Raw genomic sequence first — 16,144 nt, 5'->3', positions numbered from 1 at the left:
ACTCCAGGTGACCAAGACAGAATTAGAGCAGGATTATTACTTCCCTTGAATGGGACACTAGACTTCTGTTGATGCAGCCTAGAATAGCATTAGCTTCATTTGCTGCTGCATCACACTGTGGACTCCATATTTTCCTTCGCCTACTGTCTGGCATCTCAACCCCTTCATAGCATGAATTGTCAGCTCCTAGGAAGGAGTCACCCCTTCATGGCCTTGCCGCGGAGAAGGGGCTTGAATAACTCAGAGAAGCTATGAGCTATGCCGTGCGAAAGGCTGGGCTGGATGAATCCCTAGCCGGAATTTAGATTGCCAGAAGAAATATCAACAACCTCAGATATGCAGATGACACAACTTTGATAGCAGAAAGTGAGGAGGAATTAAAGAACCTTTTAATGAGGGTGAAAGAGGAGAGCGCAAAATATGGTCTGAAGCTCAACATCAAAAAAACGAAGATCATGGCCACTGGTCCCATCACCTCCTGGCAAATAGAAGGGGAAGAAATGGAGGCAGTGAGAGATTTTACTTTCTTGGGCTCCATGATCACTGCAGATGGTGACAGCAGCCACGAAATTAAGAGACGCCTGCTTCTTGGGAGGAAAGCAATGACAAACCTAGACAGCATCTTAAAAAGCAGAGACATCACCTTGCCAACAAAGGTCTGCATAGTTCAAGCTATGGTTTTCCCAGTAGTGATATATGGAAGTGAGAGCTGGACTATAGAGAAGGCTGATCGCCAAAGAATAGATGCTTTTGAATTATGGTGTTGGAGGAGACTCTTGAGAGTCCCATGGACTGCAAGAAGATCAAACCTCTCCATTCTGAAGGAAATCAGCCCTGAGTGCTCACTGGAAGGACAGATCCTGAAGCTGAGGCTCCAAGACTTTGGCCACCTCATGAGAAGAGAAGACTCCCTGGAAAAGACCCTGATGTTGGGAAAGATGGAGGGCACAAGGAGAAGGGGGCGACAGAGGACGAGATGGTTGGACAGTGTTCTCGAAGCTACCAGCATGAGTTTGACCAAACTGTGGGAGGCAGTGGAAGACAGGAGTGCCTGACATGCTCTGGTCCAGGGGGTCACGAAGAGGCGGACACGACTAAACGACTAAGCAACAACAACAGCAACAGGAAGGAGTCGAGCTGTGTTGGGCTATACAGCAAAATGTTGTCTATCCTGCTTGGCTGCATGGGAGATTTTTAAGCAGAGGTCGGATGGCCATCTGTCATGGATGCTTCAGCTGAGATTCCTAAATTGCAGGAGGTTGAATGAGATAACCCTTGGAATCCCTTCCAACTCTTCAATTCAACGATTCTGTGATTTCTACCCACCACAATTGCCATTTCGACCCTGAAATCGCAACACCAGACTCTTTGATGCAGCCTCCCTCTCAGAGTTTGCCCGACGAAAGCTTCTATTCTCACCCTCTTGTCTGCAAAGAATCCCGGACGCAAGGCCTGTTATTTCATTTTTTTAACAAGGGAACACGATGGCAGCAGAGGCGGCAGCTCCCACTCCCTGGCAGCTGAACAAACATGGAAACTTTTCAAAAGAATAATAATGAAAAATAAAAATATCAGCCTCTTCTTCTGCTTTCGCTTGGGCCTATCATTATCTAAACTCCTCGTCAGCAGGATCCGCTGGGTTCATGGAGGAGCCATTGAGAAAAAGCTCTGGCTTTGCTGACCACAGACAGTGGGATTGGGGTTGTGGGGAACGTCTTCCCTAGAGAAGGAGAAAAAGCTTCGGGAAGGCAATCTGGGTCAAATCCCCCGGAAGCCCCAGAGCAATGATCATATCCAATTTGTCTCGCCTAGAGAGCTGGACCATAAAGAAGGCTGATCGCCGAAGACTTGATGCTTTTGAATTCTGGTGCTGGAGGAGACTCTTGAGAGTCCCATGGACTGCAAGAAGATCAAACCTCTCCATTCTGAAGGAAATCAGCCCTGAGTGCTCACTGGAAGGACAGATCCTGAAGCTGAGGCTCCAAGACTTTGGCCACCTCAGGAGAAGAGAAGACTCCCTGGAAAAGACCCTGCTGTTGGGAAAGATGGAGGGCACAAGGAGAAGGGGACGACAGAGGACAAGATGGTGGGACAGTGTTCTTGAAGCTACCAGCATGAGTTTGACCAAACTGCGGGAGGCAGTGGAAGACAGGAGTGCCTGGCGTGCTCTGGTCCAGGGGCTCACGAAGAGGCGGACACGACTAAACGACTAAACAACAACAACCAGTTGTTGGAAGCCACAGGAGAGAAGAGTGGCTCTTCGGCTTAAATCCTGCTTCTTGCATGTTCCCCAAAGGCATTTGCTTGGCCACTGTGGGAACAGGATGCTGGAAGAAAGCGGTCCTTGGCCTGTGGGAAACCCACAAGCAGGACACGAATTCAAGATCCATCTCCCTTCCCATGGCTTCCAGCAAATCATAGAATATGAGAATCATCATCATCAACCTTTTATTCGACCGTCAGTCAGAAAAAAGTACATTTGTCAATACACAGTTAAAACATCCAGGAAGATTTTAGAACTTAGCCAACACTAAAATGGGCTAAACAGGTAGCCCCATATCAATACAGTCAATTATAGTCTTGCGATGCTTAAAAGCTAAAAAAAGAAATTTGGCCACCAAGGAAGGTATAGCTCTAGTGACATTATTCAGCAAGTGTAAAACCTGGTTTTCTCCGGGTAGGAAGCTAAATTGACATAGGAGTGGGTCTATAAAATTTTGTCTAAGCTCTGCATAAGAAGGGCAAGTCAAGAGAATGTGTTCGGTGGACTCAACCACACCCATGGCACAATGACAGGTTCTCTGGGCGTATGGTACTCCCCTGTACCTTCCCCACAATATCGCAGAGTCAAGGACATTTAATCTGGCCGCTGTAAGAAGTCTGCGGTATTCCACATAGTGGATTTCTGCAAGGTAGGGGGCTGGTATGGTCCGATAAATCTGGTCCCCTAGGAACATCCCTGGTTTTACCAGGGCTATGTCCTCTTCTCTGGCAATGTCACTCAGTCTCCGGGAGATCACAGCTCTAGCTTGATTGTACGTCATAGACTCAAAGTAAAGGTGAGACAATCCGCAGGATTGAACCTCGTTAATGACCTCCCTTTCCCACGATGATTGGAAATCGTCCCTCAATATCAAGGGGGCAATACCCACTGGTTTAAAACAAAGCTTGAGCCATAGCCAGAGCTTTGTCTTCAAGGCCACATACCGTAGAGCTTGCCAGCCGACCTCTAATCTCATAACCGCACCCGCTACCGAGGGGGGAATCCTAAGGATGGCTCTAAGGAATCGCGTTTGGATAGAATCCAGTTTCAAAAAATCCCTGTGGGAGCCTAAAGAGATGCCCACCAAAAGAAGGGGGAGGACTTTCATTTGAAAGAGTCTCAAAGCTATCTTCACTGATTGAGCCTGATTCTTAGCATATAGAGATCTAATCTGGATGGCTGCTTTAGATGCATTAGTTGTTATATAGTCTCTATGGGCCAGGAAAGACCTATTTGACCGTATTACTTGTCCCAGATATTTAAAGCAGTTAACCTGCTCTAGGGGGAGAGAATATGAGAATTAGGAGGGACCCAAGGATCATCTAGTCCAACCCTCTGCAATGCTGAAATCTCACCTAAAGCATCCATGAGAGATGACCATCCAACCTCTGCTTTAAAATCTCCAGGGAAGGAGAGTCCACAACCTCTCGTGGGAATCTTTCCCACTTTTCCAACAGCTCAGAAAGTTTCCCCAAATGTTTTGTCAGAATCTCCTTCCTTGTCACTTGAAGCCATGAGTTCGAGTCCTACCCTCCAGAGCAGGAGAAAACAAGCTTGCTCCACCTTCCACATCACAGCCCTTGAAATATTTGAAGATGGCTCTCATATATCTCCTCTCAGTCTCTTATTTTCTAGGCTAAACATACCCAGCTCCTTCAACCGTTCCTCATAAGGCTTAGTTTCTGGACCCTTCATGCCTATTGGTCATGGAGAGACTTCTCCTCCACGGAAGGTCTGCCTTTGCAACGAGCCGAAAGCAGGAGAAAGAAAACAGGAGTCTTTCGAGAGGCGCTGCATCCTTGCGACACACCCATGACAGATTTTGCAAAGGGGCGGGGTGGGGGGAGCCAAAATATTTTAATCTAAAGAGCGTATGGAAACAGATGAGGTTGTTGTTTGGGCTGTCAAACGCTGGGGAGGAAAGTTGTACAGAACAGGGGTGGTCTGGCATGTGGCAAATGTGCTTAACACACGAGAGAGTGGGGTGCTGATCCAACACTTTGGGCTTTCCTGGTTTGCAAACTTAAATGCAACCAAGATGATTGAGGCTCCTATGATGGAAGTCTGCTAGCCTGCTCCCTAAAATATCACTGGTTTGCTCATTTCTATATATAGGGTGCCTACCTTTTGCATGGCAACATGTGCAAATGGCTTGAGATACCTATCAGGTCCATAAATTACCATATAGCATATATTCAACACAAAAAACAGTAACAATTTGTTGTTGACAAAGGACAGCTGGACAAATAAAGGGCCCCATTACCTTCAGTAGCTTAGGGCTGCATCAAACCTAAATCTGGCCCTGATCAAGATCAAGGAAAGTCATAGTCCTACTCTATTCTGCCTTGGTCAGACCACACCTGGAATACTGTGTCTAATTCTGGACACCTCAGTTTAAGAGGGATGTTGACAAGCTGGAAGGTGTGCAAATGAGGGCGACCAAGACGGTCAAGGGCCTGGAAACCAAGCCTGATGAGGAACGGTTGAAGGAATTGGGTATGTTCTGTTAGGATATTTCCGTTCCACCTTAAAAGGGAGCAGGATGTTTGTGTCACAGCCTGCGTATTTCCTGTCTCACAGGATGTTTATGTTGGGTCGTTGCTTTCGTTTCCTTTCTTCTTGCCTGAGCAGACCGAAGCAGACGGTCATGGTTTCTTTGTTCTGACCAACGCTGAATAAACTGTAAATATGCTCTCCTGCTGTGCATCTTTTGCTGTGTGAATTCTGCTGATAGAGTGTGCACCAGTCCAAGAATGTGGCAATGTTTTCTTGAGGCTTCGTGTCGCTGATTGCTGATATTGCCTGTCTACGGGAGATCGATGGATCGTCCGGCAGGAGCTTGGGGGCTCAGATGGACTTTATCTCCCTGGCAGTATCCCAACATGTTCAGCCTGGAGAAGAGGCGACTGAGCGGAGATATGAAAGCCATCTTCAAATATCGCAAAGGTTGCCTCATGGAGGATGGAGCAAATATCTCTATGATTCTATGATGCACTCTCTCTCTCCATGAAATAACTGTTAACATTGCTTCAGAGAACAGGGGGATTCGTGAAAGACAGAAAAGTTACTAACCTTCAAGCTGTTCATTGCTGAATTCAACCTGAAAGCAAAGAGAGAGAGAGAGATTATTCACTATGATGATTCTCCCTGATGTCCCATGACATTGACAAGGCTGACACTTTTCGGTGCGCTCATTTTGCTTCTCTTACTTGAAACGAGTGCTGTGTTGCTTATGCATTAATGACTCCCAGGCTGCGCACCTGGTCCTTCAGGGGCACAGTTACCCCATTCAGGAGCAGGGAGTCCTCCACACCTGCCCGCCTCCTGTCCCCCAAAACAGTACTTCTGTCTTGTCAGGATTCAACCTCAATCGGTCAGCCGCCATCCATTCTCCAACCGCCTCCAGACACTCACGCAGGACTAAAATGCAGGGGCTAAAATGAAGGGGCTTGAAATATACTCGGAGCCGAGAGTGGATTTCATGCTCTTTATTCAGCTCATAGTGGTGAGGAGGAATGGAAGTTCCCCCAGAATGTCTGCCTTATATACATTATTTACACAATGGGCCCCACGTGATTGGCTATTTCCGGGATTCTCCTGTAGGCCAATCAGGTTGCGGATTCTCTTCCACCTGGAGCTGGATTGGGTGTCTCCTGTGGACCAATCAGACTGCTGCATTCTGGATCCTATTGTTCTAGGACCAATCAGACTGCTGCATTCTGGATTCTATTGTTCTAGGACCAATCAGACTGCTGCATTCTGAATCCTATTGTTCTAGGACCAATCAGACTGCTGCATTCTGGATCCTATTGTTCTAGGACCAATCAGACTGCTGCATTCTGGATATTATTGTTCTAGGACCAAAAAGACTGCTGCCTTTTGGATCCTATTCAACTCAGTACATAACAGGGCTACAATCAAACCAATATTTCCTTTTGAATGCCTCGTAACCTGTAGGGTTTTTTAGCATTTAAATAAACTGTGGAAGGGCCCAAACCATGCCCCTTTCCTGCTCCAAATTTGGAGGCAGAAAGCTCAACGTTGGAAAAGGAGATGAGGGCTCCACTCTTCAAGAATTCTGACACAAAGGCAGCATGTTTGCACGCCCAGGCACACACACAAAGAAAACCTCGTCTCATAAAGACACCACAGTCTCTGCTGTGCCTCATTATCCTAAAAGGGAACAGAGACCCTGTAAAGTGTGACCTCAAACCCTTAAATCTTGCTTCGGGGGTCTTGTGTAACATTTATTTGTCTCAGCAGTTGAAGCAGGTTTCCTAGGGAGGTGGAGTTTTAATTTCATTTTACAAACAGCAACAGGATATATATATATATACACACACGCAGGAGAAATGCAGTTCCTTTTGCTAGGACGATTTCCTGGCACAACACCAAGCGAAGAGAATGGGACCCTGGCGTTCCCAAATGTTCCTGGTGCTATTGCAACATGTTTTTGGGAGTCTAATGAGGGCTGGCACCTTGAGCGTGTGGTTGTCTGTCAGGTTCCTTTGACTCCTAAACTGAGTTGATGCAAAGCCTCCATCGTCTGATTGAGAACATGCCTCCATCCTCTTCCACAGCCTGGCCGGAATTAGTGCAAAGCACTGGCAAAGGAGAGGTGCAGACTTTTCGGAGAAATGACGTGGTCTTTTGGCAAGTGCCACAGCCAAAAATATAAAGCGTTTCACAGACTGACTGTCCCCCCTGCTAATGGACTTCAGAAACATGATTTCAGATTCCATGCCCTCCCTCATTTCTCTGATGAAAATAGGGATGTCCCATTCCATAATGAAAATTTTACTATTTATACCCCGCCCACCTGACTGGGCACTCTGAGCAGCTTCCAACATACCGTATTTTTCGCTCTATAAGATTCACTTTTCCCCTCCTAAAAAGTAAGGGGAAATGTGTGTGCGTCTTATGGGGCGAGTGCAGGCTGCGCAGCTATCCCTGAATCCAGGAGAGCGAGAGGGATCGGTGCTTTCACTGCGCAGCGATCCCTCTTGTTGTTCTGACTTTGCTTCACTGGAGAGGCACTGCGCAGAGAGGGAGAGAATTTTTTTCCCTTGTTCTCCTCTAAAACTAGGTGCATCTTATGGCCGGGTGCGTCTTATAGAGCGAAAAATACAGTATATAAAAACACAATGAAACATTAAACGTTAAAAAAAAAAACCTTCCCTATACGGGATTGCCTTCAGATGGCTTGGTGGTCGAATAACTCCATACCCTTCAACATTTATCCAATGAAAGTAGGGACATTGTAAGGAAAAGTGGGACATTCTGGGGTCAAATCAGAAACTGTGATGCCTTCTCTAAATCAGGGACATCCCTGGAAAATAGGGGCACTCAGAGGGCTTGAAATTCTCGATTTCTTTTTTTAAAAAAAGATATTTATTAGGGTTTTACAAAATGAAAAAAGAAAAAAAAGAAAAAATACAAGTAAAAAACAATTCCATCTTTCCATCACATTCTTTCATTTGCTTGATTCCCGGACCTCCTCAAACCTCCCTTTTTGTATTCCAATTTAATTCTTTAGTTCAGCAAATCCTTCCCCTCTTTACTTATCCTAATCTTTAATCTTAAAATAATGTAACATTAGATTTTTGTCTATTAATAGTCTAATTTTTTCATACTCCTTATAGCATTGTAACTAAAAACCACATAACTTTTCATCCAACATCATTCTAACATTCATTAATTTTACAATATTTCCGTAAGTAGTCTTTAAATTTCTTCCAATCTTCTTCCACTGACTCTTCTCCCTGGTCTCGGATTCTGCCGGTCATTTCTGCCAATTCCATGTAGTCCATCGAAATTCTCAATTTCTTGTGTTTTCCCCAGTTACCAAAAGCAGGCGTGGGCAGTTGTTGTTTTTGTTGTTTGTTTGTTTGTTTGTTTATCTTTTGCTTTTAGACCTATCTACACTATCTGCAAGTCACAGCTTTTCAGCACCCCCTCAATTTTGGAGTCTGAATGTTGAAAAATTCAACAGGCAGCTGCATCACATGAAAGAAGAGATCATTAAAACTATATTGGTTCAGAAGCTAGGCAAAGGATGTATCTTTGCAGATGACACCAAACTGGGACGGGTAGTTAATGACACAGAAAACAGAATCAGAATTCAAGAAGGATGTCCTTTTCTCTGTCCCGAATCTTCCAACGTGCATTTTCATTGGATGTCCAAGAATTCTAGTGTTTTGTGAGAGGGAGAAAACCCTTTCTCAACTCACATTCTCCAGGCCACCTGTGATTTTATAGGTTTTCTCACTAGCCACGCCCCTTCTCCCTAGGCCACACCCCTCATTGGTCCTGCTCAGAGTGTGCTTGCCTGTTTGAATTGCATCCTGGAACTCTTGCTGCTTCTTGTTTGCTTGGATGAAGGCTTGGAAAGGTGTGTGAGCGGCTGCAGAAACTAACTTACCATCCATTTAAAATAGATTTAATAGAAGCGGAGGTAAAACATTATCCAAAATGTATGATCTGTTATTAGAATGGTTTACAAAAGATGAAGAAGTGAAAGAAGCAATGATAAAATGGGCTATAGATTTTGGGCATAATATTGAATTGTATGCGTGGTATGAGTTGTGGAATGTAAATATGAAATTTACGGCATGTACGGCTTTAAAAGAAAATTTAATGAAAATGATTTATAGGTGGTGCTGGAGGAGACTCTTGAGAGTCCCATGGACTGCAAGAAGATCAAACCTCTCCATTCTCAGGAAATCAGCCCTGAGTGCTCACTGGAAGGACAGATCCTGAAGCTGAGGCTCCAATCCTTTGGCCACCTCATGAGAAGAGAAGACTCCCCGGAAAAGACCCTGATGTTGGGAGAGATGGAGGGCACAAGGAGAAGGGGACGGCAGAGGACGAGATGGTTGGACAGTGTTCTCGAAGCTACCAGCATGAGTTTGACCAAAGTGCGGGAGGCAGTGGAAGACAGGAGTGCCTGGTGTGCTCTGGTCCAGGGGGTCACAAAGAGGCGGACACGACTAAATGACTAAACAACACCCCGCTTATCTGGCTGAGTTTCCCCAGCCACTCTGGGCAGCTCACAGCAGAAAATTAAAAACACGACTAAACGACTCAACAACAACAACAATCTAGCTCAATATTGCCTGCAGCCTTCCAGTGTTTCAGGCAGGGGGTCTCTCCTAGCCCTAGGTGAAGATGCCCTTGAGGGCTAAAACACCATCCTTGCAGGCGAAAACCCTTTCTTGGCAGGAAGATGCAGCGGCGGAAGAAGAACTTCTCTCTGCTCTCCAGCTGGACAGCTGCAAAAGGCGATGGGAGCTGAGCCAGGAAAAAGCATGCCCGCCGCTCACTCTCCGCCTTCCTTTTACATTCGCAAACAAGTGGTTCTATTTTGGACGGTGACAAAGGGTGAGCTCAACAGGAGCCAGGTAAACGACAAAGGAGGCAGGCGCAGTTGTCTGGCTATTAAAAGCCTGACGGCTCATCCCAGTTCTAGCTACCTCTGTGCTTCTCAATCCCAGGCAAAGAACAGACTGTGCTCATCGCATGAAATAAAAGCAAGAGGCAGAGTGCAGGTGAAAAGCCCCAGACATCTCATTTATTATGGCTTTATTTCATCATCATCAATCTTTATTACGTTCCAGAGACCCAACAAATCATTACAAAGCAATAGCCAATTCATACAGCCTGCCTCCAGGTTAAACAAGCATTTTGTTTAGAATATAGGGATCATTGGTTCTTGCAACCACCGATAAAAACTTTGCCACTGCTCATGTTCTAGCATTTGTCCGGTCTTCCAGTAAGAACCTGACATAGTGAGCCTCTGATTTTCCCAGGGAAGGTACCAGCAAGGGTAGTATCAGTTCAGCCCTGGCTTGCTCATATTTTGCACAGTGCAACAAAATGTGTTTTATGGAATCGATGTCTTGAGCACACGAGCAAAGTCTGCCCTGGTAGGGAACTCCTCTCAACCTACCATCCAACACTGCAGAAGGAAAGACATTTAGTCTGGCTTTGGTGAAAAGCCTTCAATGGTTTGGTACTGTCAGATTTTTAATGTAAGATGTTAACTTAAAGACATACCTGTATTGTACTCCTACTGCCAGTGGACTACAGACTGCGTGTGATCGAGATCGCAAGTCACTGTGTACGTTATCCCATATTATGGCTTTATTTGTTTGTTGCACAATCACAGGACAACTCAACTCTGTATTAGTTAGAATCACTGTATGCAGCTTTTTTTCAAAATAATGTAAGAAAGGGGCAAACTTCACAACCATCCCTCCCTGAGGTCCCCAAAGGAATCGGGCGTTGTTCTTAAAAGTCTGAGATGACTTAACCGTGTAAACAAACCACCGTTGCTGTTCTTTGTGGGCAGGAAATGGCCATCTTTAATATTTTCTTTCTCATCAAATTTAGAAACACAGAATACAGACAATCCTTTTTACTGCGAGAACGTTAAAGGGACCTGCAGGATGAGGCCAAGAGCCCATTAGGGCACGTTGAATTTCCAACTTTCAAATTCCAAACACGAGGGGTGCTATAATGTTGGCACATGACTTGGGAATCCAAGAGATATTTTGGTTAAATTAATATCATTTAGTTTTGCTTGGTAAGTAAAATGGGTGTGAAATTGCATAGAAACCATTCAAAATAGTTTCTAAGTACTTGCAGATTGTGTGTGTGAGAGAGAGAGTGTGTGATATTTATTTATTTATCATTACCTGACGTTTTCGGAAGGTAAAATTAAAATTCTTTAGTTTTTCATCAAAGCCATCTTTCATCAAAGGCAGACTTACGGAGATAAACGTTGTGCAGTCGCAATAATAATAGCCGATTCCTCACACCCCAAATTATATTTTAAAGACCTCTCGCTGAAGAAATTTGCAAAAGTTCACCCTTGAAAATGACACACCCTAATGGCCTCCTAGCCGACCAGATGCCTGCAGAAAACCTGCAAGCAGAATTCGAACACAGGACCAACTCTCCCTACCAGAAATTCCTGCTGTTCAATAACACCCGACGCAGCCAAAATGGCTCAAAATGTATGCAGAGAGAGAAATCCACAACCATTTGCCTCCACTATGTCAGGGGGGCGGCGATTGCGTGGTGAGTTTCCGCCCCCTCCCAGTGGAGATAAATACATGTGACACAATTATTAAGGTTAATGGGCTATATAAGGCCACAACTTTATTGGTAACAGGTGATGAGCGGTATTGGCTTAGGCATTGGTCCTAACCGACTATATCCGACTTCAGCCTGTCCGCTTGAAGTCCGGGAAGGGTTAACCACCAGTAGGGGGAGTCCTGCCGATGCACATCAACTAGGAACTCCCCCGGGGTCACCGGATCACTAATAGGAATTTCCTGGGAATTTCCATCTGAATTATCCTCAACAGAAAGGACTCTGGGGGGTTGGGGGTTGGGGGGGGGTGCTATTAAACATTTTTTTCCAATTCATTATAAATTATTTCCCAATAGTCTTTTACCCTTTTACAGGCTTGAGATCCTTAATCTTAAGGAAAGGAGCATATAAGAACATAAGTAGAACTTTGCTGGATGAGGCCAATGGCCTGTCTTGCCCAGCAGCCAAGCTCAAGTAGGATTCGAACACAAGACCACACCTCCTCTCCTGTGCTTTCCAGCAACCGACCTTCAGAAGTCAGTGGACACTGTGGGGATACTTAAAACTATCTGCAACCTGGGCATAGGATAGAGGGGCTCACAGCAGTAACACCCCAGCAGATATCACTTCTCCATTGGTCACAACTTTGGATCCAGCACAGAGCAAGCAGGTCTCTGTGTCTGCAGCTTCCAGCCTGCCTCTAGCTCAGCTCACACCCAAAACTCTGTTTCTCCTATTTAGCAGCTAGGTGAACCAGAGAGAGCTTCACCCATTAGCCTGGAGGCTACAACTGAGCTCATTCTTTTGGGATGCGAACGAGGGTACTTAAAAGTGACCGGCTGAGCTCCTCGTCTTACAAATAAACTTGTCTGAGCAGTTCAGCAACCGTTTAGATTCCAACTCTCACTGGGCAACGGAACCCAAGACTTGGAAGGGACTCAGGGCATCATCCAAACTGCCCCCCCCCAAAAAAAACTCACAACACTGTCCTTAGCTCCGGTTGATTTACTTGTGGTGCTTTCAAAGCTATCATACTTGTTTTGGTGTCAATCACCTTGTAGCGAAGAAGAAGAACAAGAGGAGGAGGAGGAAGGAGAAGAAGGAGAAGAAGAGGAGGAGGAGGAGGAGGAAGGAGAAGAAGGAGAAGAAGAAGAGGAGGAGGAGGAGGAGGAAGGAGAAGAAGAGGAGAAGGAGGAGGAAGAAGAAGGAGAAGAAGAGGAGAAGGAGGAGGAGGAAGGAGAAGAAGGAGAAGAGGAAGGAGAAGAGGAGGAGGAGGAAGAGGAAGGAGAAGGAGAAGGAGGAAGGAAGAAAGAGAAGGTGAAGGAGAAGGAGAAGGAGGAGGAGAGGAGGAGGAGGAAGGAGAAGAAGAGGGGGAAGGAGAAGAGGAAGAGGAGAAGGAAAAAGAAGAAAATTCACCCAGTACCCAAGGAGGGAACAGTCCTCCCCTGCCCTGTTAATGCACAATTTAAGGATGTCAAAAAAGACACTTACTTTGATGTTCGCCGGGTTAAATTCCACTTCCTTGCGGACTTCTGGCTCGGGTGGGGGTGCTGGTTTAGGGGCTGCCTTGGGCTCTTCTTTCTTAGGTTCTGCTTTCTTTGGTTCTGGTTTCTTGGGGGCCATGGTGGTGGTTCTGCACCGGGATGAAGGAGAAGAGGCTGGCCGCTCGGGAAGGTGATCCAACAGAGCGAAGGATGTCTCTCCTGGCAGAGGCCTTTATCCACCTCCTGGTCCTTGGATGTCACACGCCGTGTCACTTGGCTTCCAAATCACCCCCCCCACCTCAGCCATCGCCCCCTCCCCAGCCACACATACCATGTCTCACAATAGGGCCATTCCTATAAAAGGAGAAGATATCTGGCCCGGCTATTTTGGAGCGTCCGCTTAGGGCATTGTTCTGAATTAGCGTTGAAATGGAATGATGGTTGGAGGGTATCGGGTGCGGAGCCTGGAGAGAGAGGTCAGAACAGCCCATCTTGGGGCGAGGTGGGGGGGCAGGAACGTGGCCAGCTGTATCGATTTCATCCCCTGAGGTGCACAGAGGACGGCTGTTCCCCAGTGGCGCTCCAGGCTCAACATTTGCATCCGAGGGAAAAAGGAGGGAGGCTGGAGCTGGTTTCATCGCAAAGCCGTCCGGAACGAATCGGTTTGGAGGAAATTAACCGGCGAGGAGTGATGAAAGAAAGAGCTGGCAGGTTGCAGTTGAGTTTCATAGAATTGTAGAGTTGAAAGGGAGTCTTCTAGTCCAACCCCTGCAGCAATTATTATTATTATTATTATTATTATTATTATTATTATTATTATTATTATGCCACCCATCTGATTGGGTTTCCCCAGTCACTCTGGGTGGTTTCCAACAAATTAAAACCCAACAAGACATCAAACATTAAAAACTTCCCTATACAGCGCTGCCTTCAGATGTCTTCCAAAAGTCAGACAGGACCAGTTCTTTTTCCCTGGGGGGATGCAGGGGTACACATACCCCTAAACATTTTGGGGGGAAAGGGATGTGGTCTAAACCACTGAGCCTCTTGGGCTTGCCGATCGGAAGTTTTGAATCCCCACGATGGGGTGAGCTCCTGTTGCTCTGTCCCAGCTCCTGCCAACCTCGCAGTTTGAAAGCACGCCAGTGCAAGTAGATAAATAGGTACCACTGCAGCGGGAAGGTAAACGGCGTTTCCAAGCCCTCTGGTTTCCGTCACGGTGTCCCATTGCACCAGAAGTGGCTGGCCACATGACCCGGAAAGCTGTCTGTGGACGAACGCTGGCTCCCTCGGCCTGAAAGCGAGATGAGCGCCGCAACCCCATAGCCGCCTTTGACTGGACTTAACCGTCCAGGGGCCCTTTACTAAGTTTGTCCTCATTGAGGTGCAGTATTTCAATATGAGTAGGAAAATGAGAATACCCCTAAACATATTTTTAGGGGGAAAGCGCTGGGCAGCATTAAATCAGGGCAACTTCTATTTGAATCCCCTCTGAAACATGCGACTCAAGTCGATTTCCCTGTGAAGAAATGTTGCATTGTTTGGGACTTTCCAGTTTGAGAGAAGGCGATCGATGCCTGTTGCATGATGTTTGTTGCTTTCCTTTGGACAGCTAGGTGCTTCAGAGGCAAAAATGTTTGGCAAAGCCTCTGCAATCCTCTGTTGCACAGTATATTCTTCAGACTCGAGCGAGAGTCTCAGATTCCAGCATGGCAGGGATGGACAGCGGACATTTAGCCTGAGATATCCTCTGACTTTTCTTTTCACTGGAACTCCTGAGATTTAAGATCTGCTCCTCTGCTTTCCCTCTCCTCTAGCTCACCCCTCCACACCTCCTTTTCAAATCCCCACCTTAATATATTTTAAACTTTTAAATGTTAGAGCCGCAACACTACTGTCCTTTTAATTCTGCCTTATGTGGACAGCATTGTTCTATTGAGGCCCGCCGTGCTTCGCAGACCGCAGATCTCTGGGAAATGTACATATATAAATAAGTTGGCCACGACTGACAGCTATCTATATCCTGCTCTCTGGTTGGTGGAGCGGCTTACAAATGCCAGGGATGAGACAGTCCTTGTGCTCAGGCTCACCTGTCTAAAAGACATGGCACAAAAGGAAAAGGCGTCTGGAGGGAGGAAAAGAAAAGCAAGCTCGGGTGCTAGTTGCAAAGTTCTTGTAATGTAGGGTTGCCATATTTTGAAGAGCAAAAAAGAGGCTCTCATTCTAAATGCCCCAACTATATAGAAGCTGTGATATATTGCTGAGAGCGGCAGGAGAAGAGAAAAGGAAAGCAAGTCTTCAACCACCAGTTATGTCGCATCCAGAAAGTATAGCCAATTTAGCAACTTTTAAAAATCCACTTGGACAGATATTTAACCCTGAAAAAGAGGACGTGTCCTGGAAATAGAGGACGCATGGCAAGTCTATAGTGACTGGAGCCGTGGCCGAATCACAGATCCCAAACCCAGTCAGGCTGATTCAGGTAGCCCAGGATTTTCCCAGGTTGGTTTGGGTCCACTTTGGGGCTCTCAAAAGGTGAGGGGGCATCTTGGCGGCAAGGCGATGGGGGAGGAAGGAGACAGACAGGTAGCCGGCTGGTTATGTCTCCTTCTCCCCCTTCCTGACCGCATGTTTCGTTAAGGATTCAATCCCTAATTAAATACTATTCAATGCCCACAAATCAGTCTGGGAACCAGACCCAGGTGAGGTCAGCCCCAGATCATCCTGGGTCAATTTGGAGGTGCTCTGTGTGGGAATGTTCAGGGATGCAGGAGAGGATATGTTGTTTGATCATAGCCTTTCCAACTTGTATAAACAAGTTCACAATTTAGCAGAGTAACATTCCCCCTTTAAAACTTGCAGCGGATGCTTTTGCTCAGGCTCGCTAAAGCCTCTATAATAACTGTTCTGGTATTTTCCCCTTATTCCCTCATAAAAGATAAGACACAGCACAGTCTTCTATAAAAGTATAAACAGAGTTTACTCACATTCTGTTCACAATCGGATCCCAGAAGGCAGACTTATCTTAGAAAAGTAACATACACCTGGAAACTATCTCATAAAGAGACAGTCCCTTTGTCCTCTCTTGGCTGGAGGCCAAGAGAGCATCTTTTGCTTCTTCGATGCATGTAGTCAAAGAGAGAGAGATGGCTGCCCTGCCCTGTGCTTTTGTCGTTACCTGCACAGGTGAGGCCACGCCCACCTCTAGTCACATGCAGAGGAAGTCTGTCCCAGCCCAGAAGGACACAAGAAGTTTACCTGCTGGCTGGACAAACATTCCTTCCCATGTGTAAACATGTTC

At 46.2% G+C, this 16,144-nt stretch overlaps 1 protein-coding gene across 1 annotated transcript in view; it reads right to left on the bottom strand.

Annotated features, from left to right (window-relative positions):
• MYL3 (myosin light chain 3) overlaps window positions 1-13,151 on the bottom strand; it is a 33,769-nt gene extending 20,618 nt beyond the window's left edge. Inside the window, exons 1-2 of the mRNA XM_053409671.1 lie at window positions 12,851-13,151; window positions 5,336-5,363 (exon numbers count right to left, since the gene is read on the bottom strand). Of these exons, the coding sequence (XP_053265646.1) occupies window positions 5,336-5,363; window positions 12,851-12,982 (160 nt within the window). The 5' untranslated portion in view covers window positions 12,983-13,151. The remainder of the gene's footprint in view (window positions 1-5,335; window positions 5,364-12,850) is intronic.
• Window positions 13,152-16,144: the final 2,993 nt, after the last annotated feature.

This window comes from Podarcis raffonei, chromosome 12 (genome assembly GCF_027172205.1).
Source record: "Podarcis raffonei isolate rPodRaf1 chromosome 12, rPodRaf1.pri, whole genome shotgun sequence".
Taxonomy (NCBI): Eukaryota; Metazoa; Chordata; class Lepidosauria; order Squamata; family Lacertidae; genus Podarcis; species Podarcis raffonei.
This window is presented reverse-complemented; position numbering and strand designations above follow the sequence as displayed.